General features: G+C 35.7%; 3 protein-coding genes across 5 annotated transcripts; 2 read left to right on the plus strand and 1 right to left on the minus strand.

Moving 5' to 3' along the window:
- The first annotated feature begins 105 nt into the window (after positions 1–105).
- Positions 106–1,329, plus strand: LOC122134486 (vacuolar protein sorting-associated protein 72 homolog). The gene has a single exon (XM_042772672.1). The coding sequence runs from the start codon at positions 178–180 to the stop codon at positions 646–648; it is 471 nt and encodes a 156-aa protein (XP_042628606.1). The 5' UTR covers positions 106–177; the 3' UTR covers positions 649–1,329.
- Positions 1,330–2,113: 784 nt separating this feature from the next.
- On the plus strand, positions 2,114–13,277 carry LOC109105984 (tropomodulin-4-like). The gene is made up of 10 exons (XM_042772671.1): positions 2,114–2,229; positions 7,708–7,870; positions 8,848–9,004; positions 9,308–9,430; positions 11,164–11,256; positions 11,393–11,523; positions 11,691–11,798; positions 12,503–12,646; positions 12,738–12,882; positions 13,019–13,277. Exons 2-10 carry the CDS (start codon positions 7,763–7,765, stop codon positions 13,039–13,041), a joined length of 1,032 nt encoding a protein of 343 aa, XP_042628605.1. The 5' UTR covers positions 2,114–2,229; positions 7,708–7,762; the 3' UTR covers positions 13,042–13,277.
- A 1,448-nt stretch (positions 13,278–14,725) lies between these two features.
- LOC122148005 (sodium channel modifier 1-like) lies at positions 14,726–16,496 on the minus strand. Of its 3 annotated transcripts, XM_042772673.1 has the most exons (7): positions 16,363–16,479; positions 16,177–16,243; positions 15,990–16,072; positions 15,849–15,934; positions 15,454–15,554; positions 15,187–15,314; positions 14,726–15,100 (listed from the first exon to the last, which is right to left on the minus strand). In XM_042772673.1, exons 2-7 carry the CDS (start codon positions 16,188–16,190, stop codon positions 15,033–15,035), a joined length of 480 nt encoding a protein of 159 aa, XP_042628607.1. In that variant the 5' UTR covers positions 16,191–16,243; positions 16,363–16,479; the 3' UTR covers positions 14,726–15,032. The 3 variants fall into 3 exon arrangements, 1 of the variants encoding a protein (XP_042628607.1); XR_006161986.1 differs by lacking the exon at positions 14,726–15,100 and having other exon boundaries at positions 15,271–15,314; positions 15,454–15,551; positions 15,785–15,934; positions 16,177–16,496; XR_006161987.1 differs by lacking the exons at positions 14,726–15,100; positions 15,849–15,934 and having other exon boundaries at positions 15,271–15,314; positions 15,454–15,551; positions 16,177–16,452.
- Positions 16,497–16,528: the final 32 nt, after the last annotated feature.

Consider the following 16,528-nt stretch of genomic DNA (forward strand, 5'->3'; position numbering starts at 1 on the left):
ATTTTATCTTGGTTATGGTTGTGAAACACACACACACACACACACACACACACACACACATATATATATATATAGAATTTGTCTATACACATCATATACACAACATTGTTTAAAAAAATTTATGAAAAAAAATATATAGGTGTACCCCTATTTTTTCTTTATAGCTCTTTTATTGATATGTTTTTATCATTACGTCTCATTAACAGTTTGGACCAAGATGCCCAGCAGAATCCAGGCCCTCATCCTCCACAAGCTTTTTCCCAGTCAGAATCAACTCTTACAGCACCGCCTAGTGTCCTCTCCACTAATGCAGCTGCTGTAAACCCTTCCCTGTCATCAGACCCTGGCAAATGCTCCCGCACTTACATCATATTCAGTGATGATGAATCCTTCCAGTGTTTCTTTCCCCAGTCCCCACCTCCTCAAATCCCTGTCCAGGAGATCTGCCCTGTTACACATAAGCCTGTGCTCTACCGAGACCCCATCACAGACATTCCCTTCGCTAATGTACAAGCCTTTAGGATCATCTGGAAAGCCTATAAAAAGTATGTGGTTGCCCATGGCCTACCCTGCACTGGCACAGCGACTCCAGCTGACACCATTGCAAAGAATCTGCGCCAGAAGGTCATTATTAAACAAGGCATGTAAAACAAAACACAAGAAAGATGGACAAGTAGGTAGTGAAAGAGAACAGGGAAATCAATCAGTCAGTCAATCAGGAGTGGTTTCTTCATTAGGGCGATAGGGCGATGCACCACCAAAGTGTGAAAGGGAGGAATTTTCTTCTATCAGATTTAACCACAGTGTTACTCTAGCTGTCCCTGTTCTTGAATGTTTGTTCCACCTTTGGACATCCCTCTGTTAATTATCTGTAAGCTGTCAGGACTAGTCTGTATGGCCTGGATAAAGCAAACCAGTATCTTACCAGTACAATTTTGATGGATGACCATTGTTATAGAGGTAAAGAAGATTACAGTGAAATATGGGAGTTGTACATTATTAGACACGTGAGTCCATTATTATTAGTGTGCAAATAAACAGACCGTGTTTGCGCTCTCTGATAGCTTTTTGCATGAGCACTTTTCAGTATGACTGCATGTCTGGCAGGTGTTTTATAATGGACACTCACTGAAGAAGTGTGTTTTTATAGCAGTTTGAAATGGTCAGTGTTTATACATATGGTAATCAACACTACATAGGAACTGATCACTGGTCATATTGAGCTGCCTTCAGATCGCCACATTTAAAATGTATAATGTTTTTATTTGCTTTTTTTAACTTGTGTTTTGCTCAGTTTAATAATTCTGAATGGATCCATGAATATTTATATACGGTTATCTATCTATCTATCTATCTATCTATCTATCTATCTATCTATCTATCTATCTATCTATCTATCTATCTATCTATCTATCTATCTATCTATCTATCTATCTATCTATCTATCTATCTATCTATCTATCTATCTTCTTTGGTGACATAGAACTGCATAGAACTGTTTGCTGTCAATCAGTGTATTTGTAAGTGTAATAAGCTGCATTGTGGATTTTTTTTTCTTAATTTCATAATTACTTAATGAAATTTCTGTTCTATGCTTTATTTATTTATTTATTTATTTTTAAATGCACTGTTTAATGTAATTGATTATGTAGTAATATGTATTTATAATGTGTTCATATTATTAAAAACAGCATTAAAGATAGCTGTCATGTAGCCTTTCAGATGTCATTACTTTTTATAGAAATTAAGAAAAATGTGGGCCATCTATAAAATTTGCACATGTTGGAAAGATCCCACTTACTAGTACTACTAAATGCAGCCAATATATAAACTTCGACATTAAATTCGAAACACAGATTGCGGAACTTTAAACTGGGGTCTCTCACTTGCAATACCGCCTCTATACCCTAGAGGTCACTCTTCTATACTAAAATATTACGCGTTTAACGAGTAAACCTGAGTTAATCAAACAGATGACTGCATGGATCCTCTCTCTGTCCCTCTGTTTCATAGTCACTAATCTCTCAGAGCCCAAATAATGAAATGCTGACCTCACGAAGAGTAGCTCGTATCCCTGTCTCAGCTCAACCCAGATAGCAGGCGAGCGAAGATGGGAGGGCTTAAGGGGGGAACTGCTACCGGGGAGGGGGGACGACGGAGGGCTGTTCTCTGATTTCAAACATAGAGTTGCTGTACAGAAGATCCCAGCAGCTCTGAGTCCAAGTGAGGGTAGGTAACACACTAACTGTCTTTCTATAATCTGTGTGTCTCTTTTAGCACCAGGACCACATTATTATACGTTTTTTTTGGACACTGCATATAGTTATGTACAGTAAGCAGGATTTTTATTTATTTATTTTAATTTTTGTTTTACTATTTTATTTATTTTAAATTTATAATGCACTTATTTTTGCAATCAGCTGCTAACTGCATGAATTATTGTTCTGTTTTTTTATTATTTTGTTGAAGAAATTAGTTCAGTAGTTCATGGATAGAGGCCCCAGTGGGTGGTTTGTAGTGTAAAGTGTATAGTAAAAGTTAAAAGTCCAGTCAGTAGATAGCCTAGTTAGAGACTAGATCTTGTTGGATTAATTGGATCATTTTTTGGTTAAGGCTTTATGGAGAACAGTGTTTTGCAGAGTCTTGCTGCAGATGCACCTGTTGATGTGAGTGCATGTCAAAACAACAATCCTTAACAATCTTTAAACAATCTTTATTTTATTTCAAATGACATTTTTTAATACCAGCTGATTGTCATCCTTTCTTTGGTGGTATAATGGTCTTAGTCATTTATTTGTATTTTTTTCTTTCTTTTTCAAAACAGCTCTTATTATCCCAGCCTTGCATGATTGCAGTACTGCTGCACACTGCAGCTTTGCAAGCGGAGAGGATTTACGCAGCTGGAAGTAGCTGACTTGTGAAGCTAAAATTAATCTGAGGGTTGATTTGGAATTTTACACTTGGGTGGTTAGACTTGGTGAAGTCAACCTACAAATAGTGTGAGGTCTTATGAGCTGTGTGTCAGCTGGAAAATGCTGAATGATCAAACTCCATAACTGGATCTGAATAAGAAGGTTCTTTTTAGGCTCATGCTGCACATCAGAGCTCTGGACACTTGGCAAATTCACTTTTAGTGTTTCTGGTGGATGATAGGGTATCTGAAGTGTCAGTGACCGAAATTTGTTCTGTGTCCTTCTGAAGTACCGGAGGGGGAATTGGGTTTCTGAGACCCAACCAAAGTTTTTGTCACATGGACGATAATAACTGTATGGCTTCTAGAAGGAAAGCAGTCAGAGTCAAATTGCTTTTGGAGGTGTTTAGTCAGTTTGCAGTTTGAAATAGCCATGTTTTTCAAGAAAAAAGCAGAAACAAGAAAGGACTAAAAATAAAGGTTCCAAGATGTTTTTTTTTTTTTTTTTTTTTTTTTTTTGTAGCCATGCCATAAATAGAAGGATCATGTTGGATTCACCTTTTAATGAACAATTATTTTGCTTAATGTGAAGAAGGTTTTAATAATCTGAAGAACCTTTTTCTACTATAACCTTCCATGCATGTTAAAGGTTCTTCATGGACCCATAGGTGCCATTACAGTCTTTAACATGAAGGTTCTTTATTGCTATCTTTGGTTTCATGAAGAGCATCCAAGGAACTTTTCAATTTGACTAAAGTTTCTTTATAATGGGGTAAGATTCTTTAGATGTTCTTCACACCAAGAAAAAAATGGGTCTTTTTAGAACTGTTTACTTAAAAAAAATTTGTGAAACCCAAAATGATTGTTCTTCGGAACCTTTTAAGAGTGTGGAATTTCTGACTAGTTTTGTTAGTGTTGTTTTTCTTTTTTTCCCCTACAAGATTAATCACTTAAACAATTCAATACACATGCCATACTAGATTTTGTTTGTTTTGATTAGCAGTTTAATCATTACAATAATTAGAAATTAGAATGCCATATTATGACATTTTTAAAATGATATCTGTTCAATGTACATAATTCAATTCTACTGAACTCCAAGAACAGGACATTACATTTTTATTCTAATTATAATTTGCATGTTGTGCCTTAATACTTTTTTGAAAATACTGTACTAACTAAAAATAAATTGAGTTAAAGAAATATTTTCTCAATTTGGAAATGTCAAATGTGGGCCACTGCCTTGCGACAGTGAAATAACAAGGATGCCACGTTGAAGGACTAATTTAAAAAAATCCTTTTGACAACTAGTGAGCCTGAACAGGTGAAACTCAGTTAATACTTTTAAGGCTTGAGTTGGTGTCACTTGGGAGCTGTGAGAACAGGTGTTAGGAACAGGCAGACAGCCGCTCTTTCCTGGGATATGTGCACAACACAAAAAGATGACACCTGGTCGGCAGAAGGCCTGCTTTTGGCCTGTATGTTTATTGTAAGACTGAAGAGACAAAGTAGTTATTGGCTATTTATAATCCTTGAGCCATCAGTCTTCTTGACTGACAGGTTCCTGAAAGAATGGTGTCAGATGCATTTTCCATTTCTGAGGGCAAGGTCATTTAGACGTTCACATTAGATAGTATAATTTGAATTTGTTCAGAAATGAGATTAAGATTAGTTAGAGGTGCATCTCAATAAATTAGAATGTCATGGAAAAGTTCATTTATTTCAGTAATTCAACTCAAATTGTGAAACTCGTGTATTAAATAAATTCAATGCACACAGACCTGAAGTAGTTTAAGTCTTTGGTTCTTTTAATTGTGATGATTTTGGCTCACATTTAACAAAAACCCACTAATTCACTATCTCAACAAATTAGAATACTTCATAAGACCAATAAAAAAATATTTTTTAGTGAAATGTTGGCCTTCTGGAAAGTATGTTCATTTACTGTACATGTACTCAATGCTTGGTAGGGTATCCTTTTGCTTTAATTACTGCCTCAATTCGGCGTGACATGGAGGTGATCAGTTTGTGGCACTGCTGAGGTGGTATGAAACCACATTTCTCTTACACAGTCCCCCACATCACATCCACATTTCTTTCTCCTCTTTCTCATCATCCTCCTCACAAAAATAAAATAAACTATGTTCATCAATTCTGATTATTTCTGGTGCTTTTGGCAGTGTGGGCAGGTGCCAAATCCTGCAATGAAATCAGCATCTTCAAAAAGCTGGTCCAGCAGCAGATGACATTGCACCCCAAATCATCACAGACTGTGGAAACTTAACACTGGACTTCAAGCAACTTGGGCTATGAGCTTCTCCACCCTTCCTCCAGACTCTAGGACCTTGGTTTCCAAATGAAATACAAAACTTGCTCTCATCTGAAAAGAGGACTTTGGACCACTGGGCAACAGTCTAGTTCTTCTTCTCCTTAGCCCAGGTAAGACGCCTCTGATATTGTCTGTGGTTCACTTGTGGCTTAACAAGAGGAATACGACAACTGTAGCCAAATTCCTTGACACGTCTGTGTGAGGTCGCTCTTGATGCCTTGACCCCAGCCTCAGTCCATTCCTTGTGAAGTTCACTCAAATTCTTGAATCGATTTTGCTTAACAGTCCTCATAAGGGTGCGGTTCTCTCGGTTGTTTGTGCATCTTTGTCTTCCACACTTTTTCCTTCCACTCAACTTTCTGTTAACATGCTTGGATACAGCACTCTGTGAACAGCCAGCTTCTTTGGCAATGAATGATTGTGGCTTACCCTCCTTGTGAAGGGTGTCAATAATTGTCTTCTGGACAACTGTCAGATCAGCAGTCTTCCCCATGATTGTGTAGCCTAGTGAACCAAACTGAGAGAGCATTTTGAAGGCTCAGGAAACCTTTGCAGGTGTTTTGAGTTAATTAGCTGATCGGCATGTCACCATATTCTAATTTATTGAGAACCAAAGACTTTACTTCAGTCTGTGCATTGAATTTATTTAATACATGAGTTTCACAATTTGAGTTGAATTAATGAAATAAATGAACTTTTCCACGACAATCTAATTTATTGAGATTCACCTGTATAACAATAGTTCTATTTTAGCCATATCTAGCAAACATTTTTCATTCAAAGCAATTTAGCCATCCTCCACTTCATTCAGTTCTCTATTTCACATTTCTAGTGTTACTGTTCATAAGCAACATAATTTTCTGCAAACAATTCATAATTATTCTTGAAATGAGCTGAAGGCTGAGTTTGGTGATGGAAATGCAGTTTCTAGAGTCAGTAAACTTGTCGTGGGTTGGTTGATGTCTACAATCTTTAGTTTTCCTTTTCTGTTCTTAGCTCTCTGATCCTGTGTTTGTGTCACTGGCTTTACAAATTAGTGCAACACTACTCCAGTCTAACACCTGTGATAGACAGACAACCCCAAATACACACCCAAAACAAACACACATTTGTCTTTTTGATTTTTTCCATAATGTAAAATCAGCCATCACTAACTCTAATAATCTGCAAAATTTATTTAATTTTATTTATCAAGAATTAGGAGTGTATGAAGAGTGCAGAACATAACAGATCCTTGTGATTCACTGTGTGGTTTTTAGCAGTAATGTTCATTAGCATATATTTATAGCCCATTACCTCACTGGTCTCCAAATGGTTTTACCACATGATTGTAAACAATGATCGCCCAGCTTACAGACTTACAATTTGACTAACAGTTTAAAAGTAATTTGATTAGAAATATTTAAACATTACAAGCATCTTTAAAGTCATATGTGCAAACATGCAAAAATCTTTCAGTATCAGCAGACTTTTTTTCTGTGTAAAAATATCTAAGCATTCTTAAAAAAATCCTTAGATCAGTTTACTTAAAAAGTAGAATCACATGATATATAAAGACCTGTTTTCAGAGAAAATATACTTATGTAAGTTTTCTTTCTTATGTATAAATCTAATAAAATGTTGTGAGGTTATGCTTAATATAAAATACAATAAAAACAATATGCCAAGGGTTATATGAGGAATGTTTAGGTATTTAATTGGAAAATAAAATAATAATTCTCATAAAGAAAAATCATTTTTACTGTATATTGTAACATGTTCCAACATGTTACAGACGGATGAGTTTAGGTCAGTTACACAACATGTTAGGCTGTATTGTCTGCAGTTTGTGTTGCAGATCCAGTTTGGGTGTGGTGGTCTGAAACTGGTAAGTAGCTCATGACTCTATCAGTCTTCACAAGGCGGACGAGCGGCAACATAGGCCACCTTCACGAGTGTGAGCCAGTGATAACTCCTCACAGTTCTAACCTTCTCCTCCTTACTGTAACCCAAAACCCAAGTGCTACTGTTCAGGGACTAAAAATAGACAAGATTCTCTCTGTCTCTCTGCCTTGGAATGAAAGAAGCAGTGAGTACTTTCCTCATGTCCCATATGATCGGCGCATCTACCGTAATATGATCATGTTGTCAGAAAGGCTCTGTTCCCAAGTACACTGTACCCTCAGACCCCAAAAGCCCTTCCTGTACACAAATACTAGCCTTGTTCTTTTAATTCAGCTGGGCTTTGTGGCATTTAACAATGTAAGCAGTTCCCTATCATGCCCTTTCAGTGGCTGGTTGTTTTGGCCGGGCTGAAAGTGACTTGGACTGGAAAGCAGGTTTTTCTATTCATTCTCAACTTCTAAAGAAAGGGTTGAGGGACTGAATAAAGCAAGCAGCCATTATTGTGCCTTATTTGCAAGCCAAATACTGTAAAACATGATTTTTTGTGTAAGTTTCTGGCTTAAACTTTTTATCTCTCTCTCAGGGCCCGCTGTCTTTGGGTGAGCTGTGTGAACTGAGAGTACCATCGAGCAGCAAGCATGTCTAAGAGTGATCCCCGAGACATTGACGAGGATGCCATCCTCAGGGGCCTCAGCGCCGAAGAGCTGGATCAGCTGGAGTATGAACTACAGGAGATGGACCCTGAGGTACTATGCTGTACAACTGTTGGAAACTAAAGCATGGCTAGGTGATATTTGAGTAGAATTTGAAATGTTTTGACACATGCACATTTTTGAAGAGACATCAGTGGTAGATAAGATATGATCAAAGAAAAAAAAAAAAGTCTGGAAGAGTTGACACTTATGTTACTTAAAGTCAGCCTGCAGATTTGAGTTCACAGATTTCACAGAAAATAGTGTAGTGTATGATGATCACAAACTCAGATTTTTCATCTTCAGTTTATGATTCCATCCAGTCCTTTTGAGCTGATTTTCAAACACATATTGTTTTCATTTGTCATGCATCTCCTAGAAATGAGGCGCCTGTTTATATATTATAGTTTATAGTTTTTTGTGTTCAGAACAGCTTCAAGATCTGATAGTGTGTGATCCTCAGTTGTTTGAGGTATAGTGCTAGTTAGTAATCTGTAGCCATTTACAAAGTTGGTAAGTGTATGATGCAAAACACACAAATAATAAAGGGATAATGTACAGTCAGCAAAATAAACTCCAAAAAGGTGTTCAGGACCTCTGAAGCCATTTTCACTACAAACAAGACACAAGATGGCATCAGTGGCATTTGTGTGAATGAGTCCAGGGTGTGATGCATGAGACATGAAAGTAGTGGCGTTTTGGAACAGTGGTCTGATATAAACCATTGCCATGGGTGACAGCGAATATTTGAAAATATATGACCGCTGAATGCTCTGATTGAGTCAAGTATTCTGGAGAGCTGTGTTATAATTAAGCATAATTATGCAGCTGAACTTGTCTGTGCTCAGAACACAATTTGTTAATGATAATTACTTGTGTCCCACTGGGAAAAAGTCATATGAATCCTACTACAGATTTTTTTGTTTAAAACTTGATTTTGGAAGGATGAAGCAGTCAAATGTGCATATGTGAATGGGTGAGTTCTGATAGCAGAAATCATTTTAAACTTAATCATTTTCTTGACCTTTCAGAATGCCATGCTTCCAGCTGGGTTCCGTCAGCGCGACCAGACCAAGAAAAGTCCCACAGGCCCCTTTGATCGCTTCGCCCTGATGGATTACCTGGAGAAGGAGGCCATAGAACACAAGGACAGAGACGACCTGGTCCCCTTTACAGGGGAGAAGAGAGGTACCACCACCACTGGATTGATATTAACATAATATTTCTAATATCTAACATCTGAAATCCCTTAGCAAACAAATGTGCTTTGAAATATTCTACTGAAGGCATATTTGCCATTTATTAGTCATCATCTGATGCATATTTTAAAATAAAATTTTAAACTTTAATAGAATTAAACTTAATTATTTATTTATCATATTATGTCATTTTCTAATTATAGTTGTATTATTTGGTAGTTTGTTTCTTTCATGTCCTTGCATTTTAGCTGTGAGTAAAGTGAACATTTCTCTTTCTCTCTGCTGTCTGTAGGTAAAGCCTTTGTCCCTAAACCAGGATCAGGACAAATCCCTGTGGAGGAACAGATCACTCTGGAACCTGAGCTAGAGGAAGCACTGAAGAATGCAACAGATGCTGAAATGTGTGACATTGCAGGTGGGGGTCCCATTTCTACTCAGTTCCTGTTGATTCTTTTCACATGATATAAAACGACTTATGATATCCGGTCTGGATAGGCATTACAACTCTTCTAAAACTAATCCTCACTTTAAATCTGTAATGTCCTGTAACGGCCAAATTTTGATCCTTGACTAAGGACTAATCCTCTATTTGCTATTATAGCAGCTGATCACAATACCCCATGCATGACAATTAAAAACCCTTTCTAATTTCATCTGCTCTATTTGTGTTGTACAATCAGTGTCTTATATGACAACTTTTTTTTAATATATATATATATATATATATATATATATATATAAAAGAAGCAGCCTAGCTGACTTATAAGTGGAACTATGAATGGTGTGTAGGTCATGCACAGAATTATACCACACAGTATCTATTTCCCCAAGCTCAGCAGCTCACCAAAATAAAATGAGCAACAGCCAACTAGTCAACATGATCAGAGATAGAGTGAAAATGTTTGCACTTCTGTATTGGGTTGGCTGCAAGTCATCTGTAGGCTAGAAACACTCTGTGATTGTGTGTAGGCAGCATTTAGCCAAACATAAATATCACTTAGCTTACTGCTTCTATTAAAAATGCAACATGAGACGCAAAGAATTTTCACATTATTCTTAATTTAACATACTAAAGTGATGGAAACCGGTCTATAGTTTAATTGTCATTGAGCTTCTGTGAGCACTTAATAACAAGCCTTTGCCCTTAAGGACATTTAAAGCTGTGGAGTTTTGGAGTGTGTCACTGGCTGCAGATTCAGAACACAGTTTTAACTCTGGAACACATCCAGTGTAGGATTTAACTGTCAATAGGGTGATTTAATGGATGAGTCTGCTTTTGCTGAGATGCAGGGTAGCTAACTGGATTTCTAAATAGTGCTGGTGGTTTTAATGTGGTTATTGTATCTGAATATGGAATTCAAGCTGTAGTACAAAGAGACGGTATGGTCTATCCTAATCCCAATTTTATCTGCTGTTACCCTGCTGTATTTTTTCACCAGTCCAAGCACCGATAATTGAAACCTGGAGTGGGAATTTATAGTGGATTTACTGGTTAGTCAGCGCCACCTGGTGTTCATATGAAATTTTACAGTTTAACTGACACATATCTAGTTAGCTCTCTGCAGTGCAGTTTAAATGATTTGTGCCAGCATTGCTCAAAATGTATTCTATAAAAGATAAACTAATTAATTAATTGTATTTAATTAATTATTTAAAACCATTATATTTATATAAAACATTATTTATTTATTATTTTATAATTTGTAATAATAGTAATTAAAATATTTATTTTAAATGAGTAATTAAAATGTATTAATTATTTTTTTTAATTATTAATTAATTATTATTACAATATACATGTATAAATATATATGTATCATTATAAAAATGTATTATTTATTAATTATACATCTATCAACATTTTACTATCATAATCATTATTATGATACTTTTATATGAAACTGTTAAAATATAAATTATTAAATTATATTTTATATATTATCTAAAATATTTAATTACATTGATAATTATTAGTTTTATTCTTTAAATTAAAATTAATACATATTGATAATTTTTTATATTTATTATTATTATTATTATTGTTATTTTATATTTATATAGTTATTAATATACTGGTATCCCATAAGAGTAGTCCAGAAGTATTGAATGTTTATGTCATTAACTAATGAGAATCTTGTATCCTCACAGCCATCCTGGGAATGTACACACTCATGAGCAACAAGCAATATTATGATGCCCTGAACACCACTGGCAAGATTGCCAACACAGAAGGCATCAACAGTATGTATACATGCAGCACATTTCACACTGAACCACTTAATGTCAAACAAAAGTTTTATATGTTTTTTCCATTTTTGTTGAATTTTCATTTCAGTATATACAATAGTTGTATAAAAGCTGGTCAATACTCTTTTAGGTGTGGTGAAACCAGATGTGTATAAGGTCTATCCCGAAGAGCCTCCTAATGACACAGATGTAGAGGAAACTCTACGCTGCATCCAGAAAAACGACAGCAGTCTGGTGGAGGTCAACCTCAACAATATCCCGGTAAACATGCTAACTGTACTTCCGCCTCAATAAGCATAATTATGATCACATTACAGACCGGACATAATAATAATATTATAAACAGACTGCCTAATTACATTTTCAGAATTGATGCATTTCTCTGCATGAGCAGAAAGAAATAGTGACGACTGTTTGTGTTGCTGCAGGACATTCCCATCCCAACCCTGAAAGAGATTTTTGAGGCTATGAAGCGTAACACACATGTGCTAAGCCTCAGCATCGCTGGGACACGCAGTAATGACCCCGTGGCCCATGTAAGTCCTGAAGCCTGTGTTTTTGATGTTATTTCATTCATTCATTCATTTGCTTCAATCTCATATATTTCTTCCACATACAAATCTGAAGACATATTGCTAAATGTGTAAAAGTGTGTCTTGATCAAATAAAATCTAAAATCTAAAGCCTATGTGAATTATGGTAGTTAAAAAATGCTGTCAATAATAGTAAAAATATATTTTATAGACTCAAACTGTGGAGCTTGTTTTTTGTTAGATTTTATCAAAACTATTCAGTTTAGTTATATACATAAAAGAAAAATTTTTTTGAGTCAGTAAGAGTTTTTTTTTTTTAATAAATTAATACCGTTTTTCAGCAAGGATGCTATAATAAGAAGTGTTTCTTGAGAAGCAAATCAACATATTAGAAGGATCATGTGACAATGGAAACTGCAGTAATGGCTGCTAAAAATTCAGCTCTGCCATCACATTAATAAATTATTTTAAAATAAATGAAAATAGAAAACATTTATTTTTAAATTCTGTTGTATTTTTGAATGTAGTCTAGGTGAGCATAAGAGACAGAAACATTAAAAAAATCTTATTGACCCCAAATATTAATCAAGTTATTTTTAATATAATTCATAAAATAAAATTTTTAACTCTGTTTTCCTCTGTATGTTTTGTGGAAATTATGGGGAGCTGATGTCAGTTGTTTCTTCTGCTCTGTTCCTGTGAGTCAGGCTATAGCTGAGATGTTACAGTCCAACACGACCCTGCAGAGCCTTAACATTGAGTCCAACTTCATTACTGCACAAGGCATGATGGCCATCATCAAGGCCCTGGAGGAAAACTCCACCCTGGCTGAGATCAAGATCGACAACCAAGTAAGAGACTAAAACACTCCTTCCAAAACTGAAAAATCTGATGGCATGTGCTTAAATCTGAAAGCGAAATTGTTCATGTGCATTCTCACAGAGACAGAAACTAGGCGACTCAGTTGAGATGGAGATTGCCTCCATGTTGGAGAACAACCCCAGCATCATAAAGATTGGTTATCACTTCACTCAGCAGGGCCCGCGTGCAAGAGCCGCGATGGCCATCACCAGAAACAATGATATCCGTGAGTGTATTCTCATATTATTTTGTTGATATTGTACTTTTCTGTAGCTGAAACAGGAGCATTTTTTCATTCATTTGGTGTTTGTTCCTACACTGAACTTGATCTTTTTTTTTTTTTGTGTTTATCCTATCTCTAGTTCGTCAGCAGAGAGTAAGATGAAAAGAGGATGGAGTTTAGTTCATTTAGGAGATATCAGTTCTCATGTGCACTCTTGGAGTCCTATAGGCACTCCAGAACCAGCCAGGACAACCCCTACAGATGACCCCGACCTGCTTCTACCATTAGCCAACGGCCATTGTGGATATCATTATCGCCAACTTGTTAAGACTTCATTGCTTTTCGTGGATTTAATCAAATCAAAATCTCTGATCTAATAAAATTGACCTGCTCCTTAATACCTCAGTTTGCAAACTTAAAAAAGATGCCAGTTGCTCAGTTCTTTTTTTGGTAATATGGTGTTCCCGGAAAGGTTTTTTGTAAATATTTGAAATAAAACATTACATTCTATATTGTCTAATCAGACTTCAAAGTTTCATTAAATTAAAAAAACATAATTTAATCCAGGTTTGTTCTGCTAAAACACTGACATACACTTATGTTCAAAAGTTTGGAGTCAGTAGGTTATTTTTATTAGTATTATTATTTTTTAAAGAAATTAATATTTTTATTTACCAAGGATGCTTTAAACTTATCAAAAACAACAGCAAATACTTTTTTTTACATTGTTACAGAAAACTATTATTTTTGCAAATACATTCTGCTCTTTTGAACTTTCTATTCACAGTTCAGTTTCACGGTGTCACAGTTTCCACAAAATAGTAAGCAGCACGGCTGTCCAACATTGATAATAGGAAATGATTTCTTAAAAACCAAATCTGCATATTAAAATGTTTACCGAAAGATCTTGTGACACTGAATGATCGCTTTAAATACAGCTCTAAAATACATTAAAATACAAACTAATTAAGTTGCAATATTTCACAATATTACCATTTTACTGTATTTTTGATCAGACAAATGCAGCTTTGCTGAGCATTTCTTTCAAAAACATTTAAAAAGTCTTACTGACCCCATATTTTTGAACAGTAGTGTAAATACTCCAATGCATTCTCAGAGCAGATGGTCTCAGCAGAGTCACTGTACAAAACAGCTTCATTATCATTTGTAGATCTGGACTTTTAACGATTTAGATTAGATTTAGGTGATGCATTATTGAATCAATGGAGGATTGAGATGAAAATAATGCATGACTCATGTCATAATTTTGATTACATGATGACTCAAACACAGAGGCACAAAACAAATGGAACTATTCAATATCCCATGGCAGGGCTTCCTTCTCCCCCTCTACTAACCTATTTTTGCACACGAACCACCCCGTCATGAAACCCAGTCTCACTGGTTTAAGTTACAAAGCTCCAAATATACCACCTTCCTTGAAGAGATTTATGCTCCACTTTGGAACAGATCCTAACCTATGAAGATTCTTATGTGTCACCTCTTAACTACCATTATTGCCATTTTTAAAGACTAATATATACATGGACCATTTTTTTTATTATTATTCTACACATTTGTGACTTCAAGCATGTAGGTTAATATGGGGTTTTGATTTTGGTGGCTGTCTAAACTTTACAGGCCTACATCAGAATTTGAAGTCCCACTATGCCACAATCTGATCTGCAAAGGATCCACAGAACGAAGCAGCCATTCCGCATTCTGTTCTCAGTTTGGAATAGATTTGGACCTCTTTCATCGTACAACCAACATTCTGACATTGAAAGTAAAAGGATAATGTAAATATTTAAATATGAAAATATTTGTGAAAATATACTAGATGAGATTCAACACAATGAGGTCACAACCTCCTCACTTTATTCACATAGAAGTATTACAATTATTTTTGCACTTTCTATAATAACCTCTGTTGGTTCAGAAATTGTTTAAACGATGGCAAGTACATAGTACTAATACAGTTTGCAAAATGCAACAGCACAATCTCTTTTCCAGAAAGAATGTCTTAAAGTTTTGACCTTATTGTATGTAAAGTAGGTCACAGAGATGACATATGAGAGCTGTGACTAGAGACAATTTTATCATCTCGCACGCAGTTGAGTTTAAATGTATTGCGTCTCTCATCTGTTTGAGGCTCACATACAGTGCTGGATCCGTTCTTCCTCCTCTTTGTCTCTGTTTTCTTTAGTCTGTCCCTGATGTACTACGAATGACTGAACATAATGCATAAGGAAAATTAAACAGATAAGAACACAATGTCTACAGCCTTCAAATAAATATTTGTAGTAACTGTTGAACTAGTTGTTGCTATGGAGTCAATACTTCCTGTCCTAATGGACGAATGAGTTGATGAGTTGGTGTTGTTGATTTGATCTTTTCTGTCTTCTAGGCCACATCCTGATGATTCCAATCGTTCACTACATGAATGAAGAAATTGATCAAATAAATGTGCAAATTTTTAAATAATCAATAAAACTAAAAAGACAAAAACAGCCTAGAGAGGACTATGAAAATTCAGACATATGACACAAAGATGGTTCAGCTCACAGACATTACCTGGCCTTTCTGTGGCAGCTACTGTATGGAGCACTTCTGAGTAGGGCATGATGGGTAATTTTACGTGTTTGGCTCAGAGGAACTGAACTGGAAGGTTCCTGAATACAAGAGATAATGTAATTAATATATGACCTTGTTATATGTGTATGTATTAAAGTCTGAGACCACACTGAAAATCAAAAATAAATCCTTGTGATAAAAAAAATAGAACAAAATTAAAATAAAGAAATATCATGATGTCAAATGAAGAAGAAATCTTTAAGATGTTGCACTTTTTGAGCCAAATAAATGACAATTTAAAGACAAATTCAAATTTGTGTAAACTTCTCACGTTCATTGGTGTTAAAATCTGGATGGATTTTTGACTGGTTGAAGAAAATTAATTCTGTTAGCTGTTGATCATCTTTAACATCGTCTTGATGTCTTCTTTTATTAATTTCACGTTGCAGGTGATTCTTTTTGCCATAGAACCATTTCATTCCTAGAAACAAACAGACCAAAGAGGAATGCTGGTTTATACAGAGGTAGAATCTCACCTTCAAGGTGTCGCTTTCCCTTCCTGTGCACCATGAGCATATCAACAGTGTCAAACACAGGACGGTGAGAACACACAAGGCAGCTGTATCAACAGTGGGGGATAACACAAATTACTTAGTGAATGGGACTGTGAATGTTACTACTGACTTCTTTCTGCACTCCAAACGACCAGCAATAAATAATCACCTTCCGTTTTCCATCAGAGTAGCTTCATCGTCTGGGATGAAGTTAGAAGATCTGCAACGCGTCGTTTCTTGTAAGAGAACGAGAGACAGAAAACAGTGGGAAAAGGGGAAAAGGGACTGTTGCATATGTAAAGTTACAAGTAACACATATCTGTCTGCTTGCTGTTTTTGCTGTGCTTTTGAGTACATTTAGCTGACTTTGATCATCACCCTCCCTTTTGAAAGACACGTTTGGCGACCTGCAGTCTTATTCTTCTAGGTATTAAAATAAGCTATGTTATTTCTCATTTCGCTTGCGGTTTTTATCTCTGGAATTATGGGTAGTGGTGTCTGATTCATGAACGTATCGAGTC

The sequence above is a fragment of the Cyprinus carpio genome, chromosome A16 (genome assembly GCF_018340385.1).
Source record: "Cyprinus carpio isolate SPL01 chromosome A16, ASM1834038v1, whole genome shotgun sequence".
NCBI classification, from domain to species: domain Eukaryota; kingdom Metazoa; phylum Chordata; class Actinopteri; order Cypriniformes; family Cyprinidae; genus Cyprinus; species Cyprinus carpio.

What these genes read in the sequence shown, in the direction of transcription:
- LOC122148005 (XM_042772673.1), bottom strand. An exon ending in GGGAAAGCGACACCTTGAAG is followed by an intron (nt 15,935 to 15,989) that starts GTGAGATTCTAC and finishes GTTTGTTTCTAG; the next exon opens with GAATGAAATGGTTCTATGGC. An exon ending in AGCAACAACTAGTTCAACAG is followed by an intron (nt 15,101 to 15,186) that starts TTACTACAAATA and finishes AGTCATTCGTAG; the next exon opens with TACATCAGGGACAGACTAAA.
- LOC109105984 (XM_042772671.1), top strand. Translation starts at nt 7,763, where the DNA reads ATGTCTAAGAGTGATCCCCGAGACATTGACGAGGATGCCATCCTCAGG. An exon ending in TCAACCTCAACAATATCCCG is followed by an intron (nt 11,524 to 11,690) that starts GTAAACATGCTA and finishes GTGTTGCTGCAG; the next exon opens with GACATTCCCATCCCAACCCT. An exon ending in AGATCAAGATCGACAACCAA is followed by an intron (nt 12,647 to 12,737) that starts GTAAGAGACTAA and finishes GCATTCTCACAG; the next exon opens with AGACAGAAACTAGGCGACTC.
- LOC122134486 (XM_042772672.1), top strand. Translation starts at nt 178, where the DNA reads ATGTTTTTATCATTACGTCTCATTAACAGTTTGGACCAAGATGCCCAG.